The sequence below is a fragment of the Triticum urartu genome, chromosome 1A (assembly GCF_056163025.1).
Source record: "Triticum urartu cultivar PI428250 chromosome 1A, HENAU_Tu73, whole genome shotgun sequence".
NCBI classification, from domain to species: domain Eukaryota; kingdom Viridiplantae; phylum Streptophyta; class Magnoliopsida; order Poales; family Poaceae; genus Triticum; species Triticum urartu.
This window is the reverse complement of record NC_141873.1, coordinates 371,540,232-371,567,582: the sequence shown is the minus strand read 5'-3', so window position 1 is coordinate 371,567,582 and position 27,351 is coordinate 371,540,232. Positions and strand designations below refer to the sequence as shown.

The following is a 27,351-nucleotide window of genomic DNA, read 5'->3' as shown; positions in this document are numbered from 1 at the left end:
ACCTATATTTTAATTTTCTTATGTCAAATTTTACGTAGTGAATCAATAGAAATGTAACTATTTGAATTCCAAACGTAATTTAACTATGAAATGATCGTAAGATTACCTCGGGTGAAGAATAACTTATTCTGCACACTGGGTGATGAATAGTAACACTATATATATAGGCAAGCATTTTACTCTTTTTTAGGCAAGACAAGCATTCTACTTTTTTTGGACGTGATTAGCCAGCAACGGCTGGCTAGCGGCCCAGGGCACACACCCCAAAATTAGTAGTGGGCCTCTCCCCGGATCCAGCTGGCAAACCAAAAAAGGAAACAAACGGCCGCCTCACGCCCATGGCCCCCAGGGGAGAATCTGTCATGATAGCAACTGCTGCTCCGTTCTCGACATTAGCGCCGACGCACCAAACCCTCCTTCCCTCCTTCCCAGTCGCTACCTCCCCAAACACCCCCGCTTGACCTCCCCTTCTCCATCTGTCCTCTCCTCCATTGCCACAACTGCTGCCCCTCGTTTTGATGGCCATGGACCTAAAAGGTGAGCTTCCATCTTGATGTGCCCTCTCAGACGCCTCCTGTTTTACAAAACTCTGTGGAAAAAAGGGTTTATCAGTGAAGGAATATACAACCTGGTAGTTAATGTTTGTGGAACTGCAAAAAAGAACTATCGAGACATTATGCATGCAAAATAATGTGTTTTTTGGGCAAGTTGGTATGATGTGCAGGCAAGTCTTGAATGATTTCCACGCAACTCGTGCTAAAAACACAGGAAAACCCTCTCTTGAAAAGTACTATTCTAGTTTATGCTTGGATTTTTTGCAAGTATATGCAGAGTGTTGTAGGTTGCGTGAGGCTGTTGTTTTTGGGTTGATCTTCAAGCTTGTTGAAGCTTTTGGGTAAGTCGGGTATATGTGTAAGCAATCAGGGTGGAAAAAATGCAGGCAATTCATGCTTCTTGTGTGGTAGAAAAATACATTAAGGAAAAATGAGGTCTTGAAAGTTACAGGGTTTGGCTGTTACTAGTGAATTTTTGGGGCAAATATCTCCTTGTACAGGTTGCGCAATTGCAACAGTAGCTGATGTGTCTCGTTGTGAAATTTTGCTCCTGGATTTTGGGCAATGTATCTGTCTGGGGCTTTGCTATAACTGCAGCTGATGTATTGGTTGTGCTTCTAGCTGTTCACATATCTAGGCAAGTTTCTATAATGTTTGGGCAAGTAGGGAATGGTTTAGGGGCAACTCATGTTTATTTGGTTGTGTGAAGAAAAGAAACATAACCCTCTTGAAGTTCTGGTTTTAGCTTTTGCTTTGGATTTTGGACAAGTATCTCCTGGGAGATGGTGTGTATGCAGGTGAAAAAAGAGATTGATTTATTGGCCACCCATGCTCAAAACCCCAAGAAGAAAAAATACAGATAAAAATGTTTGCACCTTTATATGGGTTTCTTCTAATCAAAACTTGCATATAAAAATTCAGGCAAAATTGATCCATATTTTGCTCGTGCAATATTTAACTAACCAGCCCACATATCGAATCAGGGAATAGAGCAAGCTATTGGGGGCTGTGTGAAGTTTACCTTGAAGTGTGTAGCAAAAATCTTGCTTGCTAAAAATGAACCAGGGTGCAGAGGAGGAAAAGAAAGAGAAGGTTTGATTTTTCCTTGCCTTGGTCATCCTAATTGCAACACTTTTTCCATTGTTTTCCCCTTGTTTCTTCAAGCATGAGTAGATAATATTTGATTTATACTACACCTATTGCAAGAAAACGGTAAAAAAGAATTAGTGAGCAACTATAGCGAACTTTTAAGCAAATCAAGTATTGATGAAAAGCTAGTCTTGTGAGTACATGAAAACTGTTTCGTTTTTCTTTCTCCAACTACTGGTTGTTGTACATGCAATCCGGAGAAACCCCTTGAGGCTTTTCCTTTTGTACTAGGAATGTGTTGAGAAAAAAAGAGCAGGCAAGTTCTAGGGTTTATTTAAGCCAAACCACTGTTGGCAGTAAGCAACTCTTGTGTGTTTGAGGCAACTCCTCATTTTTTTGCCGAAACAAAGAAGTTGGATAGCCTTTTGCGAGCTTACCTCGAAGTGGATTTTGAAGCTTCTTGCGTGGGCGTGTGCATAAAACCATGTTGCCTTGACACTGTTTTAGAATTTAGTGAGGCCCTGCAAACAAAACAAACACTTTCTTTACGCAAGAATATCTACGAACCCATATTTATGAAACTTAGGTGATTTAGCAAGTACTCCCTCCGTAAACTAATATAAGAGCGTTTAGATCACTACTTTAGTATTCTAAACGCTCTTATATTAGTTTACAGAGGGAGTACTATTTATATGTAGACAACTTATCTTATTGGAAATAATACTTTTGTGCAAATAAAACCAGTTTTTCACTAAAAAATATCTTTGGGCAACTCACGCCAGCCACTCTACCAAACTAACTATCATGTGTTGGTCAAGTTTTCGGCAAAAAAAAAACCCAGCGCTCTTGGGAGCGGATATTTGGGCAATTCATGTCATCATCTATAGCAACTAACTATCATGCATTGGGCAAGTTCTCGGCTCAAATCATTGACGATAAGCCCCTGCATCTTGACAGCGGATCTTTGGGCAACTCACATCAGCATCTCTAGCAACTAACTATCATGTGTTAGGGAAGTTTTATACACTTTTGGCTCAAATCATAGACGATTCCGGCGCACTCAGGAGCGGATATTTGGGCAACTCACGCCAGCATCTCTAGCAACTACCTATCATGCGTTGGGCAAGTTTTGGACACTTTTGCCTCAAATCATTGACGATTTCAGCCCCCGCATTTGGGCAGCAGATCTTTAGGAAACTCACGGCAGCATCTCTAGCAACTAATTGTCATGTGTTGGGCAAGATTTAGACACTTTTGGCTCAAATCATAGAAGATTCTAGCGCTCGCATCTCGTGAGCAAATCTTTGGGCAACTTACGTCAGCATCTCTAGCAACCAACTATCATGCGTTTGGGCAAGTTTTGGATACTTTTGGCTCAAGTCATAGACGATTCCGGCCCCCGTATATCAGGAGAAGATCTATGGGAAACTTATGTCGTCATCTTTAACACAACTACCTAGCAATCTGCCATGCGTTGGGCATGTTTTGGACACTTTTGGTTCAAATCATCAACGATTCCAGGCCCCCATCTCGGGAGCGGGTCTTTGGGCAACTTATGGCATCATCTCTAGCAACTAAGTAGCATGCGTTGGGCATGTTTTTAAAACTTTCGACGGAAATCATAGATGATTCCAGCCCCCACATCCCCAAGTCGTAAACCCCTGATACGTCTCCAACGTATCTATAATTTTTTATTGTTCCATGCTATTATATTATCAACCTTGGATGTTTTATATGCATTTATATGCTATTTTATATGATTTTTGGGACTAACCTATTAACCTAGAGCCCACTGCCAGTTTCTATTTTTTCTTTATTTTAGAGTATCGCATAAATGGAAAATCAAACGGAGTCCAATTGACCTGAAACTTCATGGAACTTATTTTTGGACCAGAAGAAGCCCACGGAGTATCGGAGTTGGACCAAGAGAATCCCGGGCTGCCCACGAGGGTGGGGGGCGCGCCCACCCCCTGGGCGCGCCCCCCGCCTCGTGGACAGCCCGGAGGTCCACCGATGTACTTCTTCCTCCTATATATACCCATATACCCTAAAAACTTCGGGGAGCACAATAGATCGGGAGTTCCGCCGCCAGAAGCCTCCGTAGCCACCAAAAACCAATCTAGACCCGTTTCGGCACCCTGCCAGAAGGGGCAATCCCTCTCTGGTGGCCATCTTCATCATCCCGGTGCTCTACATCACGAGGAGGGAGTAGTTCTCCCTCGAGGCTGAGGGTATGTACCAGTAGCTATGTGTTTGATCTCTCTCTCTCTCTCTCGTGTTCTTGAGGTGGTATGATCTTGATGTATCGCGAGCTTTGCTATTATAGTTGGATCTTATGATGTTTCTCCCCCCTCTACTCTCTTGTAATGGATTGAGTTTTTCCTTTGAAGTTATCTTATCGGATTAAGTCTTTAAGGATTTGAGAACACTTGATGTATGTCTTGCGTGGGATACCCGTGGTGACAATGGGGTATTCTATTGATCCACTTGATGTATGTTTTGGTAATCAACTTGCGGGTTCCGTGACCTTAGTAACCTATGAATAGGGGTTGGCACACGTTTTCGTCTTGACTCTCCGGTAGAAACTTTGAGGCACTCTTTGAAGTACTTTGTGTTGGTTTGAATAGACGAATCTGAGATTGTGTGATGCATATCGTATAATCATACCCACGGATACTTGAGGTGACATTGGAGTATCTAGGTGACATTAGGGTTTTGGTTGATTTGTGTCTTAAGGTGTTATTCTAGTACGAACTCTATGATAGATTGAACGGAAAGAATAGCTTCGTATTATTTTACTACGGACTCTTGAATAGATTGATCAGAAAGGATAACTTTGAGGTGGTTTCGTACCCTACCATAATCTCTTCGTTTGTTCTCCGCTATTAGTGACTTTGGAGTGACTCTTTGTTGCATGTTGAGGGATAGTTAAGTGATCAATTATGTTATTATTGTTGAGGGAATTTGCACTAGTGAAAGTATGAACCCTAGGCCTTATTTCAACGCATTGCAATACCGTTTGTGCTCACTTTTATCATTGGTTACCTTGCTGTTTTTATATTTTCAGATTACAAAAACATTTATCTACCATCCATATACCACTTGTATCACCATCTCTTCATCGAACTAGTGCACCTATACAATTTACCATTGTATTGGGTTGTTGGGGACACAAGAGACTTTTTGTTATTTGGTTGCGGGGTTGCTTGAGAGAGAGACCATCTTCATCCTACGCCTCCAACGGATTGATAAATCTTAGGTCATCCACTTGAGGGAAATTTGCTACTTTCCTACAAACCTCCGCACTTGGAGGCCCAACAACGTCTACAAGAAGAAGGTTGTGTAGTAGACATCAAGCTCTTTTCTGGCGCCGTTGCCGGGGAGGTTAGCGCTTGAAGGTATATCTTTAGATATTGCAATCGAATCTTTTTATTTCTTATTTTAGCACTAGTTTAGTTTATAAAATAAAACTATAGAAAATGGAATTGAGTTTACCTCATACGCTTCATCTTTTTAATATCTTTCGTGAGTATGATGGGAAGGAAAATTGTGCCAAAGTGTTAGAAGAAGAATGCATTAGAATGTTTGGCACTAAATACTTGAATGATGAGCATGATTGCAATGTTGTTAGTATGAATTTCTTGAATATCCATGATGCTAATGATATGCAAAGCCACAAGCTTGGGGAAGCTATGTTTGATGAAGATGATATTTTTTGTCCCCCAAGTTTTGATGAGCAAATTTATTATGATGAAAGCATGCCTCCTATTTATGATGATTATATTGATGAAAGTAGATTTGGAGAGGTCATGACTTTATTTGGTGATGATTCCACTATCTTGGAAGAGGTTCCAATTGATTATGAGAACAAAGTTGCTATCTATGATGATTATTGTGATGACATGTATGCTATAAAGAATAATGATATCCATGAAACTTGTCATCATGATTTTAGTTTTCAATTGGATTATGCCTCACATGATAATTATTTTGTTGAGTTTGCTCCCACTATTATTCATGAGAAGAATTTTGCTTGTGTGGAGAGTAATAAAATTTCTATGCTTGTAGATCATGAAAAGAATGCTTTAGGTGCTGGTTATATTTTTGAATTCATTCATGATGCTACTAAAAATTATTATGAGGGAGGAATATATGCTTGTAGGAATTGCAATAATATCAAGTTTCCTCTCTATGTGCTTAAAGTTTTGAAGTTATGCTTGTTTTACCTTCCTATGCAAGTTGATTCTTGTTCCCACAAGTTGTTTGCTCACAAAATCCCTATGCATAAGAAGTGGGTTAGACTTAAATTTGCTAGTCATATTATTCATGATTCTCTCTTTATGTTACAGTTCTTATCTTTTATGTGAGCATCATTGAAATCATCATGCCTAGCTAGGGGCGTTAAACGATAGCGCTTATTGGGAGACAACCCAATTTTATTTTTGTTCCTTGCCTTTTGTTCCTGTTTATTAATAAATAATTCATCTATCCTCTGTTATAATTGTGTTTTTTATGTTTTAATTAGTGTTTGTGCCAAGTAGAACCTTTGGGAAGACTTGGGAAAAGTCTTTGCGATCATGCTGTAAAAAAACAGAAACTTTAGCGCTCACGAGATTTGCTGCCATTTTTTATTGAAGAGTGCTACTTAGTTAATTCTTTTTGCAGATGATTAATATATGAATTCCTCACGTCCAGAAATTTATTTTAGAATTTTTGGGGTTCCAGAAGTTTTCATTAGCTACAGAATACTACAGAGTATTCTATTTTTGACAGATTCTGTTTTTCGTGTGTTGTTTACTTATTTTGATTGATCTATGGCTGGTAAAAGAGTTTATAAACCATAGAGAAGTTGGAATAAATTAGGTTTAACACCAATATAAATAAATAATGAGTTCATTACAGTATCTTCAAGTGGTGTTTTGTTTTCTTTCGCTAACGGAGCTTACGAGTTTTCTGTTAAGTTTTGTGTTGTGAAGTTTTCAAGTTTTGGGTAAAGATTTGATGGACTATGGAATAAGGAGTGGCAAGAGCCTAAGCTTAGGGATTCCAAAGGCACCCCAAGTTAATATTCAAGGACAACCAAGAGCCTAAGCTTGGGTATGCCCTGGAAGGCATCCCCTCTTTCGTCTTCGTTCATCGGTAACTTTACTTGGAGCTATATTTTTATTCGCCACATGATATGTGTTTTGCTTGAAGCGTCATTTTATCTACTTTTGTTTTGCTTGCTATTTTAATAAAATACCAAGATATGAAATTCTTAAATGTTAGAGAGTCTTCATATAGTTGCTTGATTATTCGACTACTCATTGGTCTTCGCTTATATCTTTCGGAGTAGTTTGTCGTTTGCTCTAGTGCTTCACTTATATCTTTTTAGAGCACGGTGGTGTTTTTATTTTTAAGAATTAGATGAACTCTCGTGCTTCACTTATATTATTTTGAGAGTCTTTACAACAACATGGTAGTTTGCTTTGGTTATGAAACTAGTCCTAATATGATGGGCATCCAAGAGGGATATAATAAAAACTTTCATATAGAGTGCATTGAATACTATGAAAAGTTTTATACTTGATGATTGTTTTGAGATATGGAGACGGTGATATTAGAGTCATGATAGTTGAGTAGTTGTGAATTTGAGAAATACTTGTGTTGAAGTTTGTGATTCCCGTAGCATGCACGTATGGTGAACCGTTATGTGACGAAGTCGGATCATGATTTATTTATTAATTGTCTTCCTTAAGAGTGGCGGTTGGGGACGAGCGATGGTCTTTTCCTACCAATCTATCCCCCTAGGAGCATGCGTGTAGTACTTTGTTTCGATAACTAATAGATTTTTGCAATAAGTATGTGAGCTCTTTATGACTAATGTTGAGTCCATGGGTTATACGCACTCTCACCCTTCCACCATTGTTAGCCTCTCTAATACCACGCAACTTTTGCCGGTACCATAAAACCACCATATAGCTTCCTCAAAACAGCCACCATACCTACCTATTATGGCATTTCCATAGCCATTCCAAGATATATTGCCATGCAACTTACCACCGTTCCATTTATTATGACACGCTCCATCATTGTCATATTGCTTTGCATGATCATGTAGTTGACATCATATTTGTGGCAAAGCCACCGTTCATAATTCTTTCATACATGTCACTCATCAGTCATTGCACATCCCGGTACACCGCCGGAGGCATTCATATAGAGTCATATTTTGTTCTAAGTATCGAGTTGTAATTCTTGAGTTGTAAGTAAATAAAAGTGTGATGATCATCATTATTAGAGCATTGTCCCAGTGAGGAAAGGATGATGGAGACTATGATTCCCCCACAAGTCGGGATGAGACTCTGGACGAAAAAAAGAGGCCAAAGAAGCCCAAATAAAAAAAAGAGGCCATAAAAAAGAGAAGGCCCAAAAAAATGAGAGAAAAAGAGAGAAAGGGCAATGCTACTATCCTCTTACTACACTTGTGCTTCAAAGTAGCACCATGATCTTCATGACAGAGAGTCTCCTATGTTGTCACTTTCATATACTAGTGAGAATTTTTCATTATAGAACTTGGCTTGTATATTCCAATGATGGACTTCTTCAAAATGCCCTAGGTCTTCGTGAGCAAGCGAATTGGATGCACACCCACTAGTTTCTTTTGTTGAGCTTTCATACACTTATAGCTCTAGTGCATCCGTTGCATGGCAATCCCTACTCACTCACATTGATATCTATTAATGGGCATCTCCATAGCCTGTTGATATGCCTAGTTGATGTGAGACTATCTTCTCCTTTTTGTCTTCTCCACAACCACCATTCTATTCCACCTATAGTGCTATATCCATGGCTCACGCTCATGTATTGCGTGAAAATTGAAAAGGTTTGAGAACATCAAAAGTATGAAACAATTGCTTGGCTTGTCATCGGAGTTGTGCATGATTTAAATACTTTGTGTGGTGAAGATGGAGTATAGCCAAACTATATGATTTTGTAGGGATATCTTTCTTTGGCCATGATATTTTGAGAAGACATGATTGCTTAGTAAGTATGCTTGAAGTATTATTGTTTTTATGTCAATATTAAACTTTTGTCTTGAATCTTATGGATCTGGATATTCTTGCCATAATAAACAGAACTACATGGATAAATATGTTAGGTAGCATTCCACATCAAAAATTCTGTTTTTATCATTTACCTACTCGAGGACGAGCAGGAATTAAGCTTGGGGATGCTGATACGTCTCCAACGTATCTATAATTTTTGATTGTTCCATGCTATTATATTATCAACCTTGGATGTTTTATATGCATTTATATGCTATTTTATATGATTTTTGGGACTAACCTATTAACCTAGAGCCCAGTGCCAGTTTCTTTTTTTTCTCTTGTTTTAGAGTGTCGTAGAAAAGGAAAATCAAACGAAGTCCAATTGATCTAAAACTTCACGGAACTTATTTTTGGACCAGAAGAAGCCCACGGAGTATCGAAGTTGGACCAGGAGAGTCCCGGGCTGCCCACGAGGGTGGGGGGCGCGCCCACCCCCCTGCCTCGTGGACAGCCCGGAGGTCCACCGACGTACTTCTTCCTCCTATATATACCCATATACCCTAAAAGCTTCGGGGAGCACAATAAATCGGGAGTTCCGCCGCCAGAAGCCTCCGTAGCCACCGAAAACCAATCTAGACCCGTTCCGGCACCCTGCCGGAGGGGGCAATCCCTCTCCGGTGGCCATCTTCATCATCCCGGTGCTTTGCATGACGAGGAGGGAGTAGTTCTCCCTCGAGGCTGAGGGTATGTACCAGTAGCTATGTGTTTGATCTCTCTCTCTCTCTCGTGTTCTTGAGGTGGTACGATATTAATGTATCATGAGCTTTGCTATTATAGTTGGATCTTATGATATTTCTCCCCCCTCTACTCTTTTGTAATGGATTGAGTTTTCCCTTTGAACTTATCTTATCGGATTGAGTCTTTAAGGATTTGAGAACACTTGATGTATGTATTGCATGGGATACCCGTGGTGACAATGGGGTATTCTATTGATCCACTTGATGTATGTTTTGGTGATCAACTTGCGGGTTCCGTGACCTTGGGAACCTATGCATAGGGGTTGGCACACGTTTTCGTCTTGACTCTCCGATAAAAACTTTGGGGCACTCTTTGAAGTACTTTGTGTTGGTTTGAATAGATGAATCTGAGATTGTGTGATGCATATCGTATAATCATACCCACGGATACTTGAGGTGACATTGGAGTATCTACGTGACATTAGGGTTTTGGTTGATTTGTGTCTTAAGGTGTTATTCTAGTATGAACTCTATGATAGATTGAACGGAAAGAATAGCTTCGTGTTATTTTACTACGGACTCTTGAATAGATTGATCAGAAAGGATAACTTTGAGGTGGTTTCGTACCCTACCATAATCTCTTTGTTTGTTCTCCTCTATTAGTGACTTTGGAGTGACTCTTTGTTGCCTGTTGAGGGATAGTTATGTGATCCAATTATGTTATTATTGTTGAGGGAATTTGCACTAGTGAAAGTATGAACCCTAGGCCTTGTTTCAACGCATTGCAATACCGTTTGTACGCACTTTTATCATTGGTTACCTTGCTGTTTTTATATTTTCAAATTACAAAAACTTTTATCTACCATCCATATACCACTTGTATCACCATCTCTTCACCGGACTAGTGCACCTATACAATTTACCATTGTATTGGGTGTGTTGGGGACACAAGAGACTTTTTGTTATTTGGTTGCAGGGTTGCTTGAGAGAGACTATCTTCATCATACGCCTCCTATGGATTGATAAACCTTAGGTCATCCACTTGAGGGAAATTTGCTACTGTCTTACAAACCTCTGCACTTGGAGGCCCAACAACGTCTACAAGAAGAAGGTTGTGTAGTAGACATCACACCCCCGAGCTCAAAATCATCAATTCACCCATAAACATGGGACCCCTTACACCCCTCTTCAACCTCCCTACTCCGCCTCTATCACATAGAATTGTAGACGTGAGTAGAAAAACACATGCTTAGAGGGCGATTTTGAGATACTTACCGGTGATTTACGGACCAGTTTCTCGACCACTCGAGACAATGCTTTCCCGGATCTAGCTCCACCCGCTAGATGGTCGTGGCGCACGGATGGTGTTGTCTCCTTGGCTCTTCCTCTTGTTTCTCTTGCTGGTCGCTGGTACTCCGACACCTCTCTCATCCCCTCCGCTTGCTAGTTGCCGTAAATCATATGCCAAAAAAATATTATAGGCAACTTTCTGTCATTATTAGGCTAGTTAGTGTAGAAATCATTGACTAGAAGAAAGCATGCTTTTTTTACTAGAACTCAATGCCAAAAAGGTTATAGATTGACTAAAAGAAAGCATGTCTTTTGCTGCTAACTTTATTGGTCTAAAGTACAGTCCGCAGCTTCTTACTTTTATTTGCTTAATGATATACAGGGGAATTGTAAGCAGCTCCAACTGAGGGAGGAGAATTGATGAATTGATCAAACAGATGGAACTATCAGTGCACATATCAAAGCAATATCCTGTTGTTAACTACATCTTGTGTGCGGCATCAATGACCACTGAAAGACAGAGAATCTTTCATTCAGATGCAGTGTTGCTTTCCCCTAAGAGAGTTTACTTTTATGTGTACTAAAAATAGCATAACAGTAATGCTATGTGCTAATCCTTTGTAAAATCAATGTGATTTTGGCGGCATTATTCAGCAAGCACTGATGTGCTTCTACTTGTACACATATCTTGTAGTATTAGAAGTTTAGAACTGACGGAGCTGTAATTGTATAAACCATCCAAGCAGGCCTTTTTGATTATTGAATTAATGTGTTCCTATACAAGTTTCAGTCTAGCTGTATGGATACCATATTTAATAGAAATGTTTAACTAGGCAGATAGACATATCATGCAAAGGCAACCAACTAACAAAATCATTAGGCAAGCAAATAGTTAGGCTGATATGGATACCATAATCAACAAAAATGTTTATGTTGGGTTTTAGAGTGCTAGCTCGTATACTCCAGCACGTGAAACGGTTTTCTTTCACAAGCTCACGTGAATTCCGTCCGTCGAGAGCTAGTTATGTTCAGATCGAATCGATGGCTTGATCGAAGGTTACCTATGAAGAGGCTGCAGCTACTGTTCATCAATCAACCAGCTTGCCTGCTTGCTTGTTTGCTTGCACATATTGTTGCTGATGTTGCTTCGGTGAATTGATCTAGCAGTCAAAAACCAACAGTTTAACCATCCAAGCGGACGACATTTCAGTATTTTACTTGCTAGTTCAGACTTATCAGGCAACCAACTAACAAAATCATTTGGCAAGCTTTGGGCAGATACAAAAAACATTAGGCAAGTTACAGATAGGTAACTAGGCTAGTTCTATCTCCATGAGCACATTGGCGTGCACCACAATTTCCAAGTCCTGTGTAATCAAAATTTCCATCAAGTTTTTGTAGCACCTCAATGAGATGGCAAAATTGACGAACATTTGAGGCAACTACAAATAAATAGCTAAGCAAGTTTTGTAGAACAAAAAAAGACATGTTCTGTGGGAAAGAATCTGGCAAGCACTCATACTACAAACTCTAGCACGCACCACATCTCCGTGCAAGTCGCGCTCACGCCCAGTGCAACTCAACACGCGCGCTTTGGCAAATCCAAAAACTGGTTCAGAATGGCTCACCCTGTGGACGAAGAGCACGAGGGGAATCTAGTGAGGTACTACGCCGCATCCACCTCGCCGTGCTTCTCGCCGTCGTCCACATGACCCCTGCAGTCATGGCTTTGGACGGAGAGTTTGAGGCAAGGCTTTGAGAGAATCCTCCCTGTACTTCGCGGCCAGGGAGTTGAACTGTAGGGGATCTTCGAGGGGCGCATGAGTAGAGGGGGCCGTCTCCGGTTGGAATCTGCGGGGGCGGCCGGAGCAGCTGCTGCCTTCTTTTGTTGTCGTTGTTGGACGCGAAGGGCCTGGATCCAACAGGAATCGAACTCCTAGTCACGGGATGCCAAGACCTGGCAAGGGATCGACGCTGCAGGGTGCAGGATGACGCCGAGAGGGAGAAGCAGGGCGCGGGGTCGCGTCGCCGCCGGTCCGGGGCTGGGGAACGCGTCTGCTCTGGCGGGGTGCTTCGCTGCCGGTTTGGCGGAGAAGAAGGCCGAGGAAGGAGGAGCTCCGGCGTAGGATTTGGCTCGATGGAGACGGGCCAACGCGAGGGCCAGGTCAATGGAGGTGAATGCAGCAGATCTGGCCGGCCGTGGAGGAAGGTGTGCGCAGGGGGAGGGAGAAGGTGAGTTCGTGGCAGAGGAGTGGGTCGTGGCCTCGTGGGGAACGGCCGCAGGTTGCACGGGGGAGAGAGACCGGGTAAGTGTTTCGGCCCGACCGCCCAGCACCTGAGGCCGCGATTTCGATCGAACGGCGCGGAAGGGTGTGTGCTCGGAAACTCTAAAAAGTGCAGCTGCACTTTTTAGAATTTAGTTTTTTTTAGGATTGACAAGCATTCTACTCGACTAATCCTTTGTAGCAACTGGGCCCATGACCCGGTCACTCGCGTTTCGACGGGCTTTCCTGGGCCCACGGCCCTCGCTCTCCTAGCTTCTGGCTTGAAACGAGATCACAGCCGTCCTTCACTTTTGCTGTGTCGCGCGCCATGGCATGCGAGCCGTCGCCACCGCCGCCGCCGCTTCCGAAGAAGCAGAAATCCCCAGCGGCCGCTCCGACCACCATATGCGCCCTCGGCGACGACCTGCTGCGGGAGATATTCCTCCGCCTGCCGTCCCTCCCCACCCTCGTCCGCGCCGCCCTCACCAGCCGGGCCTCTCTCGGCGCCGTCCGCTCATCCCCCGCCTTCCGCCGCCGCTTCCGTGAGCTCCACTCGGCCCCGCTCCTCGGCGTGTTCCTCGACGTCTTCGAGTCCGACACGCCCGCTTTCCGCCCGCTCCGCCTGCACTCCGACCCGGACCTTGCCGCAGCCGTCCGCGGCGGCGATTTCCTCCTCACCCGCCTCCCCGACGAGATCGACGGCGTCGCCCCCGAGTGGGTAATCCAGGGCTGCCACGACGGGCGCGTCGTCCTCGTCAGCTACAGCACCGGGCACATGGCCGTCTACGACCCCCTCGCACGAGCCCTGGATCTCTTCCCCAGGCCGCCCGGCGAGATCTGCGAAGACATGTACGTCGAGTACCACGTCCTCCCCTCCGACGAAGACCGAGGCCCGTTCCGCGTCATCTGCGTCTGCCACGAAGCTTGCGGGGCGCAAGCCGCCGTCCTCTCATCAGAGACCGGGGAGTGGCAGATCTTCCCGTTTCTGGAGGCCGCAGCCATGCAGCCTGCCTTGCAGCCTGGGGACGACAACGAGAAGTGCTCTGGCAACGGGACGCTGGTGAATGGGTGTATCTATTGGACAGACGGGAGCCGAGCCCTTGCCCGCGTGCTGAACACCTCGACAGTGCAGTTCTCCCGAATCGACCTGCCTCCGCACATCGAAGGGCAAGGAGCGTTCACGGCTGGCGAGACCAAGGACGGGAGGCTCTGCATCATCAGCACTGTCAAGCTCACACTTGTTGTTTGGTTCCGGAGAACCGACGATGATGGTGTCGAGAGATGGACACAGCACAAGACATTTCCGTTAGAGCAGGACATCCATGCGCACGATCACTGTTTCGACAATGATCATATCGCGCTGAAGGTTCTGGCGATCGTCAATGGCTTTGTGTACTTGTCTACTTGCTGTGAGCCGGATCGCGATTTCCCTGGTTTGTTCCTGTCCTTCTGCCTAGAAACAGCAAAGCTGAATAAGCTCTGCACCATCATTTACCCTGAAAGTTTGTATCCCTACATCATGGCGTGGCCTCCTTCTCTGCTGCTCAACGAGGTGAGTCCTTGAATCAAGGTCCTTGACAGGTTGTCTTCTGCAGAAATACAACATTTCCTACTTTTATTGCACCCTTATATCTCATGGAGAGCTGACATGGTAGTATATTTATGAAAACTAGAAACAAATTTGAGCTTACTTCCATGCATCGGAAAGTATTCAATAGGGATCAGCAACATTTATAAATTGTTTGTTTCTAGTGAGCTTCGAAAGACTATCATTATTTACCTTCCTCTCATAATATGTATTCATGTACTATTAAATGGTTTATCGTATAAATATTAAGCGGCATGCTGACCCTGATTATACATCAAACGTAAAATTGACATGAATGAAATTAATTAATTTGCTAGAGTTTGTGTTCCATTACTTTTATAAGTACGCGCAGTTAGAAATTCATCCTCTCTATGATTGGCAGTTGGGATATTGGGACTGGTACATTGTACATGCGGGCATAACAATCTCTAGAAGCGATCCAGATTTTGACTTGTGATGATAAAGCAAAAAAGCATGCAGGGTGGTAACTTATAACTAGTGCTGTCATATGGATTGCCAGAAGAAAGTTAAATTCCATGTTAATCTTGTTTTTAGAATTCTGCAAAACCAGCTTATCCGGGGTAGCTGATTGCATGATTTTTTTATTTTTATTTATTTTTGCAGCCCACCAGAAACTACTGAAGCGACATGTGCTCAGTGCGCTGCATCATTCATACGCACACAGAAAAAGGAACATCTGTACAAGTTCTTTGATGCCACATAGCTTGATGAAACTACTGAAGCAACATGTACTCGTTGCTGCGCTGCACCATTCATATGCTCCCTGAGGCGTAGAAGAAGAAAGTCTGTTCCAAGTTCTTTCATGCATCATAGCTTGACTGGGCTAGAAGTGGAATTGCAAGTTATGGCTACAACATGCTAGACTTGGGCCAGAAGTGGAATTAATTATCTTCTATTAGAAGTATCAATATACTTTAAAAAAAAACTTCCAAAGATCTGAGATGAAGTTATGCCATGCCGCTGCTCAATTTTTCACTGGAGTAGTAGATATCTGTTGCGTTTCATAAGGATAAATAAGGATAATACTCCCTCCTTCCCAAAATAAGCGTCGTTGATTTGGTATAAAGTTGGACTAACTTTGTACTTCCTCCGTAGAAAAATATAACAGCGTTTAGACCACTAATCTAAACACTTTTATATTTCTTTATAAAGGGAGTACTAGATCAGCTACACTTATTTTGAGACGGAGGGAGTATTAATTATCTCTTAGAAGTGCTCCCTTCATCCGAAAATACTTGTCATCACAATGGCTAAAAAGAGTATCTAAATCTAAAATACATCTAGATACATCTCCTTGTATCCATTTTGATGACAAGTATTTCCGGACGGAAGGAGTAGTATTTTTTTAAAACCCGCAAAGATCTTGGATGCAGTAATGAACGATCCGCGCGATAACTGGAGTTGCATCAACTGGCAGCCTGTTTGGTAAACATTTGGGCAAGGAATGGGAGTTTGCCCAAGGTTGTTTATGAAGGGATTAGGTATGGGAAGTAGATTTTTACTCCCATTCCCTTGTTTGGCATATGATGAGAATTGACGTGGGATAGAACTCTGCTCACGAATTAACAGGATACCCCCTGGGAAGAAATCGGTGGGAATTGGTTTTCTCAACTCCCAGTCCCCTTCCCACTTAAACTCCCATTCCCTCTAATCAAACAGTGGATTTTTAATCTCCTTACCCCTCAACTCCCATTCCCCGTCTCTAATTCTCCTGAACCCAACACGCTGTGGGTGCGTGCTTTTTGCTGGAGGAACATATATTTGTAGCGTTTTAGGACTTTGGTGGTCATGTAAAACGAAAAGAGTCAAGAGTTTTCTCTGTGTACCATTGAAGCGTATGAAAGCGAAAGCGGAGGCACCAGACACATCTCTTTCCTTCACAGCCAACCAAACCGCCTTTCATCTTGTTACGTACTACATGCTTTACCAGCTTCTCCACTTTGTCACAATTTCTTTAGACTAAACTTGAAGGAAATCATATTCCAATATGCTCCATATATCTGTGTTGATCAGAAATAAATTGCTCCGCCTTTGCTTCTTTTCCTGCCTTGTCGGTTTAACCACGTCGGTCTTTGTAAGGCCCGAGAAGTCACTGGTGCTTAATTACAGTTAATTATCTAGCAAGTTAACAGTAAGTACTTTGTGCATGTCCTGTCATGTAGCCGGCCAGGAGGAGCATATAAAGAGGGAGGAGTGTGAGTGGGGGGAAAGGCCCAAAGGCACGTCACGCAGCACACATATAGGAGAGCAAGAGTGCTCAAACAGAAAGAAAAAAATAGGAGGGGAAGAGGGAGAGGGGTTCATCGTCGACTGGTAAAAGTGAAGATGAAGGAGGCCGCGGCGGATCTGGGGCACCTGCTGGTGTTCGCCTTCCTCTTCTGCGTGGGCGCCTTCATGGTGGCGCCGGTGATCACCGACGTGACCATGGCGGCGCTCTGCCCCGGCCAAGACCAGTGCTCCCTCGCCATCTACCTCACCGGCCTGCAGCAAGCCGTACGTGCCCCCATCCCATGCGTGCACCTCTCCGCGTCCGTTTCTTGGTTCTTCGTGTACGCGTGCACGCAGCTTTTTGAGCCAGGCTTCGGCCGAGTCCAGGTGATCCAGCCGCGTGCTTGCCAGGCGCCGGGCTGCTGCTTGGCCGGTACCTCCCTTTTTCTAGGAAAAATATCGGATCAATGTGGTGTGGCCGTATCCTGCATGTTTGCTATACTCGTTAGCTTCTTCTTCCTGTGATCGCTTGAGCAGTACGTGAGGCCGGTGAGACTGTAGGAAGGAGCGCGGCCAGGGCCACACGGGGATGGCATGAAGGGGCAGGGAGAGGAGAGTGGAAGCGGAAGCCCCACTGCGCACGCTTCCTGCCTTTGCTTCTGGCAAGCCTCCACCATCAGATGAAGCTAGCCTCCACCACAGTCCCATCTCCCGTGTGTGTGGAATAGTCGCTTCTGCCCACCGTCTGGAACTCAGGAAACCTCCCCGGTTCCTGGGAAAACCGGCCTAGAATTTCCGTGAGCCATTGAATGTAACAACAAGTTTGCTCTCGTCATATGCGCACCGTCCGTCCGTCGACCCGGCGAACGGTGACGGGTCCCTCGCCGTCGCGTCGGGCGGTCGCCCTGACTTTGAGCTAGCAGCAGTCGTCTTGGGTGCGATCGATCGGTGTGGCCGGTGCGTCACACGGCGATACGACTACGCACCCGCGAGATCTCGCTTTTGTCCGCGGCCAACCGTCGTAAATGTCGCGCGCTCGCACCGACCACGCCCTCCTTTTCTTGAGGGAACCCGACGATACACTTTTGTTAGTAGATCTTGCATCTCTTCCCATGTAGTGGTAGTAGTAGTATGGTCAAAAGCTAGGAGCATTGCTTCCCAAGTAGTAGTGGTACTAGTATGGTTGAGAGTTGAGACACAAGAAAAGTCGTTGGTACTGACTAGTGACTACTACCAGTGTCATCTCATAAATAAATAGACAGGGAAACTAACCCCAAGCAGACCTCATTCTTTAGCCCTTTTTTCTCATTTTTCGTCTTCGTGAAGGCTTTGCCCCGAAAGCGGAGGGAGAAAACGAGACACGGGGCTGCAGGTCGCACAACTTGCGAATGTGGTGCGTGTGACGGCACTGAAAATGTGAGTGGCTACTGTGGCCCGCACTCCGCAGTTGCCAGCACCAGACAACTTGCTAGACTGTGTCGTGCTATGTGGTAATAGTGTCCATCAGCGACGCGTGCCCCTTATCCTTTTTTTTATGACGTTAACTTGCACCGATGACGGGTCGCTCTAGCAGCAGCAGAATATGTGAGTGAGCGCCACGGGACAAGCAGAAGCCAGCGTGCTAAAGGCAGTGGTACAAGCGACACTGTGAGGGTGAGCCCGTGACAATTCATTCTCACCTGATGCAGATCACCGGGCTGGGGGCGCTCGTGGTGACGCCGGTCATCGGCAACCTCTCCGATAGATACGGCCGCAAGGCGCTGCTCGCTCTCCCGGCGACCTTGTCCATCGTTCCACTGGGTAAACTCACGAGTTAATCTTTCACGTCAGCCACAGCCACAGCCACAGGTTGCAGGTGGAATTACTACTGATCACCTTTTGGTTTCCTTTCGTGTCGGCTAGCCATCATGGCTTTTAACCAGACGAGGCCGTACTTCTACGCCTTCTACGTCGCCAAGACGCTGACGGCGATGGTCTCCGAGGGCGCCATGATGTGCCTCTCCCTCGCCTACGTGGTAACCAGCTCCATCCCCTCTCTCGCCAACTTTCAAGTTTTTCCAATATTTCCATGGATGGCTGGAGCTCAGCTGGATGCAATGCAATGCAATGCACGGGTTGCTCTTTCTCTGCGTGGCGTGCAGGCCGACAAGGTGCCGGAGGGGCGGCGAGCGGCGGCCTTCGGGGTGTTCTCCGGCGTCTGCACCGCCGGCTTCGTAGGCGGCACCATCGCGGCCCGCTTCCTCTCCGTGTCCTCTACATTCCAGGTATGTTAAGTGCGCGCCTCGTGCGTTTGCATCCGGCACATAGGTTGTTTCTTCATCTGTTGTGCTCTGCAGGTGGCGACGTTGGCGTCGGTTGCTGCGGCGGTATACCTGAGGGCCTTCGTCCAGGAGACGGACCGCGGAGCCTCGCTGCTGCGTGACGAGGAGGCCTCGCGCCTGCTCTTCCCTCCCTCCTCTAGCCCCGAGGAGGCGTCGCCGAGGCTCCCGCCTCTCCGGAAGGTGCCGTCGCTGTCGGAGATGGCCACCCTTCTTACCAGCAGGTGACATGCATGCCTTTCTCAGCTTGAAAGATTGCAAAATTAGCCTGCTCATTGGCTCAACGGAGAGAGTAGAAACTGTACTAACCTTTGACAGCTCAAGTAAGCGAACAGGGTTTCTCTTTCTGTTAAACAGGCTATAAGACTCCCAGTTCATCAGTTCTGTCATCACCAACTCCTTCCGCTTGGTGTGTAACGGATTAGCAATGAATTGAGTTTCTTTAGCTTTCATCCAACATGATGATGTGCATTATCTTGCTGTGGAAGCCACAGACCTATCAGTGAAAAATACACTGATATATACTCCCTCCGTTCCAAATTACTCGTCGCAGAAATGGATGTATCTAGAACTAAAATACATCTAGATACATTCATTTCTACGACGAGTAATTCGGAACGGAGGGAGTACTCTTCTGTGAAGAAAAAGGATAGCTTAGTTCCTCCTATCAATATTCTTAGAAAAGAAAATGTACCAAGATATTAACCTCGGATTACCTGCTGAATGCCTGCAAACCACTTGCAGCTCAACTTTCACGAGAGCAGCGGTCGTCACATTTTTCCACGGCCTTGGCGAAACAGGCCTGCAAACTGCATTACTGGTACTCCATTTTATCCACCAACATACTTTTCAGCATACACGTAAACTGCAATGTTGTAAATTCTACACGAACGTTCCTCTTTGAAGAACTCGATAAGCTGAGAGCATGAACAATCTATCTCTTGCATGTTTTCAACTACACTTCATGGATATCAACAAATTAGCTTCTAACTGTTTTGTCTTTTGTGATACAATTACAAATGCAGTATTTCCTGAAGGCCCAATTCCACTATACCAAGAACCAGTACGCTAATTTGTTGCTTATTATTGGCATTACAGGAAGTTTCTCACAGGTATGAGTTCATTTAGCAATATTTACCTACTACGTCTTCAATTTATGATCGATTATGTACTTGATTTCACTTGGTGCGGCAAAAGCAGTTTACGATTTATGATCTATGCAGCTGACCGTGATGCCTCTCTTAGCGCCGAGGCTGGGTGAGCAGAAGCTACTTGTCGTGGCACTTACAGGGAGCTGCGTGCATGTAAGGGCATTGTTATGGCATAGTCCTGTTATTTTTTCTTATATAATTCTCCTGCAAGAACAACTTGCCAATGTGATTTGATCTAGCATGTATCTTGCAGGGATTCCTATACAGCATTGCATGGTCATTCTGGGTATGCAACTGATCAAATGGTGGTATTGTGAATGATGGCTATTTTTTGGTATTAGTCGTGCTAAATTTCATGTTTTGTTGAAGGTTCCTTATCTTGCTGCAAGCTGTGTGATTCTAAGCATTTTGGTCGGCCCTTGTGTGAGTAATATCTATCAGCGATTGCCTCTTTTGCTTTTATTTTCTGTTCATGTAACCATGTCAATAGTTTATCTTTATTGACTATATTCTTTAACAGATAAGGAGCATTGTATCAAAAAAAGTAGGGCCTTCTGAGCAGGTACTAATCTAAATGTATTAATTTAATCCATGACTAAATGAAGCTGCTTATTTCCACTAAGATATTAGATACCTTTTGTGAATCAGTTTCTCTTTTCCAATTTTTATTTTAGGGAATGGTTCAAGGCTGTATTACAGGAATCAGCTCAACTGCAAGTGTCATATCTCCTCTAGTTTTTACTCCGCTCACAGGTAAGCATCTGTCATTATCTTTGCTTAGCACATCTAAACTCACAACAGATTATGTCTTGTATGTCCTTCTTACTTCTTTCATCCCTATGCCACTGCCCACGAGCTTAGCCAAAGATGTCATTAGCTATAACGTTTTTTCCCATTGGTTTGACAGCATGGTTCCTATCAGAGACGGCACCTTTCAACTTCAAAGGTTTCAGCCTGGCTTGTGCTGGATTTGCTATGGTAGGCTCCCTAATTGAACATTGCTATGAATATGGTTAAAATATTGTGCTCTGGAATTTAAACCTTACTGCACACTTTTTGTTTAGTATATATTTCTTGATTTATATATATGAACTTCTAAGTAGTTGATATTGACTTCTATTTTCTATTGTACATTCTTGCAGTTGGTGGCACTCACAATGAGCATTAATATGAGGCCAGCAGAGGTTCAGCCAGATACCAGATAGAAGAACTACTGAATACATGTCGATGTACAGATGGTAGATGCCTATAATGCTAATACTCTTACTCAGTATCAATAGCCGTGGTCAATTAAGGTAGCTGTTCCATCCTCTGCAGTAGACAAATAGGGACAGCAAATAGTGGTGTAAACTATCAAAAGTAGAAGCAGATCCACAGGTTGTGTTTCTAAATTGTATTCGGTAACTGACACTACAAGTACAAGGTCAATTAAAGGTAGCTGTTCCATTCCGTGCAGTTGACAATAGGGCAGCAAATAGTGGTGTAAAGTATCAAAAGTAGAAGCAGATCCACAGGTTTCAGTTTGTAAATTGTACCACTCAATAACTGACACTACAAGTACAAGGTTGATTCGACATAGCTAATTAGTTGCGAGTGTAAGGCTGGAGTAAACCAAGTATGCATAGTTAGCACAATCGTTGTGCAAAAAACAGACCTTTTGCACGGAATGCATATTGATGGTACTAAATGTTTAACATTAATTTTTCTGTCACACGTTATGTCCTAACAAACATAACATTCAAATTAGAGGAATAAAGTTATGTGGGTCACTGACCTGTTAGTGCAGGATTTCTTGTCTTTTTTCTTCTCCACAGCTCCATTAACATCCAATTCTGTAAACCCAAGGTGATCACAGTGAAATATTAAGTAAGTTCGAAAGAAACAAACAACTTCAAATTATACATCTAGCAATTATTCCAAATTGGACCAAATAACACAGATGAACTTATATCAATATCAATTTTCAACATCCTCTTCATCAGACCATTATAGCTTAACACGCAACGGATATGAATCAAACAAATGCTTAGCAAGCAAAGTGGAAACAAACCAAACAAGGTTACTCGTGCAAGTGCGCGACATTGAAGAACACAGGTGCAATTTTCTAAAAAAAAAAATCTAATTGCGAAGTATTTGCTTCTTTCTGTTAAAAAAGTAGTGCCGCCAAAGCTGCTCGGTTGCACATTTTCAGAAGATACTCGCACGCTATATCCACATTTCAAATTTCTCAACAAAATACCCTTTTCGGAAACACACAAATCTGTAACATAGATGAGAATCACAAGTTACATAGGCACACTAATACTATTATCATCCATGAAAATGGAGTAATTATTATCGTATATACACAATTTTGCAATATCCCCCAAGGACAATTGATCATTGGCCTCTATTCTCCAGAGCCATCCGAGGTTTTTTCATCCTCATCACTCTCATCAGACAAGTTATCTCTGTTTGCAGCTCGCAGTACAAGACTAAGCAATTCTGTGTTGTCTTCAAGATCCTCAGATGAATCTTCTCCAGCTGCTGGTTGCCTACGTCGTGATGCCAGCACATGCCAGACCAATTCCTCCGGCAAGGCAAATTGCCAGAGCTTTGCTTTCCTCTTTCGGGGCTTCAACTGGAACATACATGTGATGATAAGATAAAAGCAAAAGGTTCCAACTTAAAATCTACACCAACAAATTAAATTTCTTCCCAAGACGAATGAGAATGAAAAGGTAAATTGTTGTCTGGCATATTTCAAAGCCTGTGAACTTTGATATAGTGACATACTTCAAAATCAAAGAATAGTAATGGCATATTTCAAAACTAGAAAGTTTGTGGTGGCATATATCAAATTTACCCTAGAATTTACATCTCAAAGGCTAAAGAAGGGTGCTGAATTTTCAAGAGGAATGAATATATAGTCTTGTAAATTCTTTCTACAGATTAAACAAAATGTTTCTTTCTTGGTAAAGAACTAATTATCAGTCAGCTCTTGAATTTGTTTATTATAAATTATGAAGTTAATGTTACATGTAGGATAGAAAATAATAGGCCACTAGAAGTTGAGACGATAAGAGCCGTATAAAATGCCAGGAGATTTACCTCCTCAACATTAACAACTCGTGCTCGTTCAACGGCGGAGGGAGTCCATAGCTTCACATCATTATCAATTCCACTGCTTGCAATTGTCATAGCATGAGGATGGGGCTCAATACAATTGACTATGCATTCATCACCCTCCATTGCCCGTAAAAATTTCCCATCTCTCTTCCTCCAAATAAACAACCGACCACAGTCTGACCCACTGGCAACATATTCATGATTTGGCCCAATAAAAGTCACACCCTTCACAGTCTCACAATTGCGATGCCCAACATAAACCTGAGGCGCAGGTCGATCAACATCTTCACCAGATGCAAACACTGTTGAGTTGGACCCTTCACCGCCTCCAATTTTGACGGATGATTTTGGGTCGGGTCCCAGCCCTCCATTTTTAGGGAAGAGGTAAATATTCTCATCATTGTAAGATACAAGCAACTCACTCTGGTGAGAGAATGCTAACCCTGTTATTCCAACATTCTTATTGCCAATAAGATGTGGTGGACAATAACAGTCAGATGGCTGAGCGAAATCAGATGATCCACCCGACTTGCATTTACGGATGTCGTAGACACGAGCATAAGAATTGTTTCCCGCAACTGCAAGAAGATTTGGATTCCGTGGATCAATTGTGATTGCATTAAGATGGACATGAGAGGAGTATCCTGATTTAGCCACAAACTTTCTGCAAATGAATAACTCTGTGGCTGTATCTGTCCTCAAATCAAACTGCACAGAAGTGAAAATGGTTAACTACAAGCAGTCAGATACAAAGATAAAATGTTGCATGTGCACACATGTGAGTGAGAAAGGGCATGTTTTGGGGATTGGGACCTTACATGTTGGACATGACCATCTTCGCCACAACTATAGAAAATATAAGGGCTTCCAGGCTCTAAAGCCAACTTGTGAGCCCTTCCATCATGGTCACCAAGCAATGAAGTAAGCACATCCCGGCCATCCTGGATCTTGGCAACTCTCACCTGATTGAATTAACAGATTGTAACCTCTGAACTTACTATCACCATCTGAACATCATGTGAAGTACTCCCTCCGTTCCTAAATATGAGTCTTTTTAGAGATTTCAATGGACTACAACATACGGATGTATATAGACATATTTTAGAGTGTAGATTCACTCATTTTGTTCCGTATGTAGTCCCTTGTTGGAATCTGTAAAAAGACTTACATTTAGGAACAGAGGGAGTATATGAAAGAGAAATTAACACATCTACCTCGCCATCAGCAGCGCAGGTGACAATGGTGCGATCATTCGTGTAAGGCATGAACCGTGCTTGGAATACATTATCGCCATGGCCCGAATGGAACTGCATTTTAACTGCACCAGTGTCCCAATCCCACAGCATTACCCTCTGATCATCTGACCCAGATATGAGGGTGTCACCAGCGGCATTGAAGCCCACCGTGTTCACGCATCCTGTGTGCTTGTTGAGCTTCCTATGAATCTGGAGGCGCATTACAAGATCCTGTATGACAGCACTTACATCAGCAAGTAACCGCATAAAATAAATGCACACATTACACATTCAGTCTATTTGCTAGTACTTTATAAGGAAGAAGCTAATGAGCGGCTCAGGATTCAGATCAAGCTATTCAATCAGATCCTTTTGATTGCCAAATCACGAGGTCAAGATACCGCTCTGCATTTAGAAGATTCTGTCACATAGTATTAAAATACCATTATTAACTCATTCCCCGATCATCACAACCCATGTCATATAGCCCAATGTAAGGAGCAATCAATGGCCAAAATAATGCTCCTACATGACTGTGATCCCCAAGCACCAATTCGAGAAGCCAATTTGCGTGTGCTAACATCAGCAGTGGTCCAATCTCACCCAACACTAAATCTCAGTTAAAACGGCAAGAAGACCACGGCCCGAACACTGCGCAGCACGATCCGCAGCTGGCCGATGGCACATGGCTGGCTAGTGCCTATGCTGATCCGCACCCCTGATGGATCGATCGAAGCACGATTGGGGGGAGGGAAGCGGAGAGTGGATGGGGGAGGGAGGGGAACCTCGGAGGCGGCGGCGCGGCGAGCGAAGCGGCGGGGGAGGAGGTCGCCGACCTCGCGGAAGCAGAGCTCGGCGGCGCCGTGGCGCGCGGTGGGGTGCTTCCACGGGTGGCGCATGGCGCGGTGCTCCGAGCGACGAGGCAGAGTGCTGCGATTGGGCTTCGTGGTGAACGCGAGCGGGCGAGCAAGAGAGAAGAGAGGGGGAGAGACACACGGCGAACAGATTGGTGGATGCTACCAGAGGTTAACCGCTGTACACAGGCACACGTGTCGCGGAGAGCGGATCCTTTGCGCCGCAGGCACACGTGTCAGATACTGCGTGGGCCACGCGCCATCGAATGCACTATATGTGTTGTATCCAATGTCTTATTGTTCATATGTATTATTTGTAAATTTAATAAGGAAAACACTTTAAAACATCCGTATGATTTCTTGGCATATTCGGTCGCGTCCAGCGTCGTCCGATCCTCGGAATCGTGTGGCGCGTAGCAAATCGTGTGGCGTCGTCAAAGACTGCGTAGCCATGGTAGTACTGATGTTAGCCGCTCGCGTGAAGCTTCACATGATGAAAGCTGAATTACATAGGAGTACATCATACTATCGTTGCTGGTTCAATGCACCTGACACTGCCACTTGTCCTTCCCTTCCGAGCACATCACACTCATCTTCTCCCATGCAACACGTGCAAAACACCCCCCTATAGCAATGCTTGGAGTAGCGTCTTTGACAACGCCAACGCCGTGGCCATCGAAGCATTTGTCATTGCAACATCATTGAAGAAGACAACCCATCGTCATGGCACACGCCATGGTCCTCGAAGCAGTCGTGTCGTCGTCGCAACATTGTCGTGGCCGTGAAGCACGCCGCCAGAACATCATTAAAGCAACCGGGCCTCCATCGCAGCGTCGAAGCAGCCAAGCCGCCATGTCAGCGTTGCCATGGTCATGAAGCATGACGTGGCAGCATCATCGAAGCAGCCGAGCCTTCGTCGCAGCGTCGCCATGGTCATCGAAGCACGGCGTCGTAACATCATTGAAACAGTCGGACCTCCGTCGCAGTGTCGCTGCGATCGTCGAAGCACGTCGTCTCCACAGCTGTCGAAGCACGAGTTTGCAGCATCATCGAAGCAGCCAGCCATTGCACCATCAATGTCACCATTGAAGCACACCACGACCAATTGAAGCACGCCGATTATCGTGGCCGTCGAACCATGGTGTCACAACATCATTGAAGTAGTCAAGCCGCCGTCAGACCAACACTGATCGTAGCCTTGCACTGATGTCCGCTGCAAGCACCTGGTACGTGACCATGGCCTGATGCAAGGACGGTGCTTCCAACGACTGACGATGCGGGTTATGTTGCATTGCGGCATGGGAGGCCAAGTGAGGTTGCTGCGAGCCTGCAATAGCAGCTAGTTGCGTGGGATGCGCGGCACAATGAACATGAGATGGCTTCTTGACGAGCCCTGAAGGTGGTCAGATTGGTATAGTGAGCTGTGAGCATGACGTTGTGAGGATGAAGATGCGAACGCGTGCGTGCACCCGTGAGGTGTGAAAACAGAAGGACGACTTGGGATTTTCATCTTTAAGTATCTAACGGTCCTGAGCAGGCCAATCGGGCGGCTGGCGAGGCGGCTGATCCCCGCATTGAATCAGCCGGCTTACGGCTAGCACTGGCCATTTAATAGAGTGCTTACTATAAATATACTTATATGTTATTACCAATTATGTTTTGCAACTGCAGCTCTCAGGACATGTGGTACCCCGAGCAAATGCAAGCTAAACGTAGTTGGTGACATGAGAGCATTGTATACGACAAGACGGACATATCATCTGCCTACTCGACGTCGCCAGAAGATGCACACCTCATTGTAAATGGGTGGAAAGATCTCTTTGACATTTACGCTATAGAGACAAGATCATCGCCAGGCTCCACCATGGACATGCAGGACTGGTCCTCTTCCTACATACCATCA

At 44.4% G+C, this 27,351-nt stretch overlaps 3 protein-coding genes and 1 long non-coding RNA gene across 6 annotated transcripts; 2 read left to right on the top strand and 2 right to left on the bottom strand.

Annotated features, from left to right (window-relative positions):
- Nucleotides 1–162: 162 nt before the first annotated feature.
- LOC125533694 (uncharacterized) lies at nt 163–12,981 on the bottom strand. 2 transcript variants are annotated; one of them, XR_007294337.2, is made up of 6 exons: nt 12,330–12,981; nt 11,763–11,861; nt 10,687–10,854; nt 2,081–2,164; nt 1,576–1,750; nt 163–589 (listed from the first exon to the last, which is right to left on the bottom strand). It is a non-coding gene; the product is annotated as an uncharacterized LOC125533694 (long non-coding RNA). The 2 variants fall into 2 exon arrangements; XR_007294336.2 differs by having other exon boundaries at nt 10,687–10,900; nt 12,330–12,979.
- A 188-nt stretch (nt 12,982–13,169) lies between these two features.
- LOC125533684 (uncharacterized) lies at nt 13,170–15,549 on the top strand. The gene is made up of 2 exons (XM_048697055.2): nt 13,170–14,517; nt 15,178–15,549. The coding sequence occupies exons 1-2, from the start codon at nt 13,294–13,296 to the stop codon at nt 15,193–15,195; spliced, it is 1,242 nt and encodes a 413-aa protein (XP_048553012.1). The 5' UTR covers nt 13,170–13,293; the 3' UTR covers nt 15,196–15,549.
- Nucleotides 15,550–16,771: 1,222 nt separating this feature from the next.
- Nucleotides 16,772–21,837, top strand: LOC125512580 (uncharacterized). 2 transcript variants are annotated; one of them, XM_048677673.2, is made up of 14 exons: nt 16,773–17,067; nt 18,471–18,582; nt 18,685–18,797; nt 18,924–19,046; nt 19,119–19,324; nt 19,845–19,920; nt 20,126–20,212; nt 20,324–20,404; nt 20,505–20,537; nt 20,621–20,674; nt 20,772–20,813; nt 20,926–21,004; nt 21,159–21,229; nt 21,394–21,837. In XM_048677673.2, the coding sequence occupies exons 1-14, from the start codon at nt 16,900–16,902 to the stop codon at nt 21,454–21,456; spliced, it is 1,308 nt and encodes a 435-aa protein (XP_048533630.1). In that variant the 5' UTR covers nt 16,773–16,899; the 3' UTR covers nt 21,457–21,837. The 2 variants fall into 2 exon arrangements, with proteins under 2 accessions (XP_087377824.1, XP_048533630.1); XM_087521698.1 differs by having other exon boundaries at nt 16,772–17,067; nt 18,685–19,046.
- Nucleotides 21,838–22,492: 655 nt separating this feature from the next.
- Nucleotides 22,493–25,609, bottom strand: LOC125512572 (Transducin/WD40 repeat-like superfamily protein). The gene is made up of 5 exons (XM_048677666.2): nt 25,380–25,609; nt 24,574–24,825; nt 24,178–24,321; nt 23,342–24,067; nt 22,493–22,871 (listed from the first exon to the last, which is right to left on the bottom strand). The coding sequence occupies exons 1-5, from the start codon at nt 25,491–25,493 to the stop codon at nt 22,641–22,643; spliced, it is 1,467 nt and encodes a 488-aa protein (XP_048533623.1). The 5' UTR covers nt 25,494–25,609; the 3' UTR covers nt 22,493–22,640.
- Nucleotides 25,610–27,351: the final 1,742 nt, after the last annotated feature.

What these genes read in the sequence shown, in the direction of transcription:
- LOC125533684 (XM_048697055.2), top strand. Translation starts at nt 13,294, where the DNA reads ATGGCATGCGAGCCGTCGCCACCGCCGCCGCCGCTTCCGAAGAAGCAG.
- LOC125512572 (XM_048677666.2), bottom strand. Translation starts at nt 25,493, where the DNA reads ATGCGCCACCCGTGGAAGCACCCCACCGCGCGCCACGGCGCCGCCGAG. An exon ending in GCCGCGCCGCCGCCTCCGAG is followed by an intron (nt 24,826 to 25,379) that starts GTTCCCCTCCCT and finishes GCTGTCATACAG; the next exon opens with GATCTTGTAATGCGCCTCCA. An exon ending in GAGTTGTTAATGTTGAGGAG is followed by an intron (nt 22,872 to 23,341) that starts GTAAATCTCCTG and finishes TGTATGTTCCAG; the next exon opens with TTGAAGCCCCGAAAGAGGAA.
- LOC125512580 (XM_087521698.1), top strand. Translation starts at nt 16,900, where the DNA reads ATGAAGGAGGCCGCGGCGGATCTGGGGCACCTGCTGGTGTTCGCCTTC. An exon ending in TTACAGGAAGTTTCTCACAG is followed by an intron (nt 20,213 to 20,323) that starts GTATGAGTTCAT and finishes TGATCTATGCAG; the next exon opens with CTGACCGTGATGCCTCTCTT. An exon ending in GCATTTTGGTCGGCCCTTGT is followed by an intron (nt 20,675 to 20,771) that starts GTGAGTAATATC and finishes ATTCTTTAACAG; the next exon opens with ATAAGGAGCATTGTATCAAA.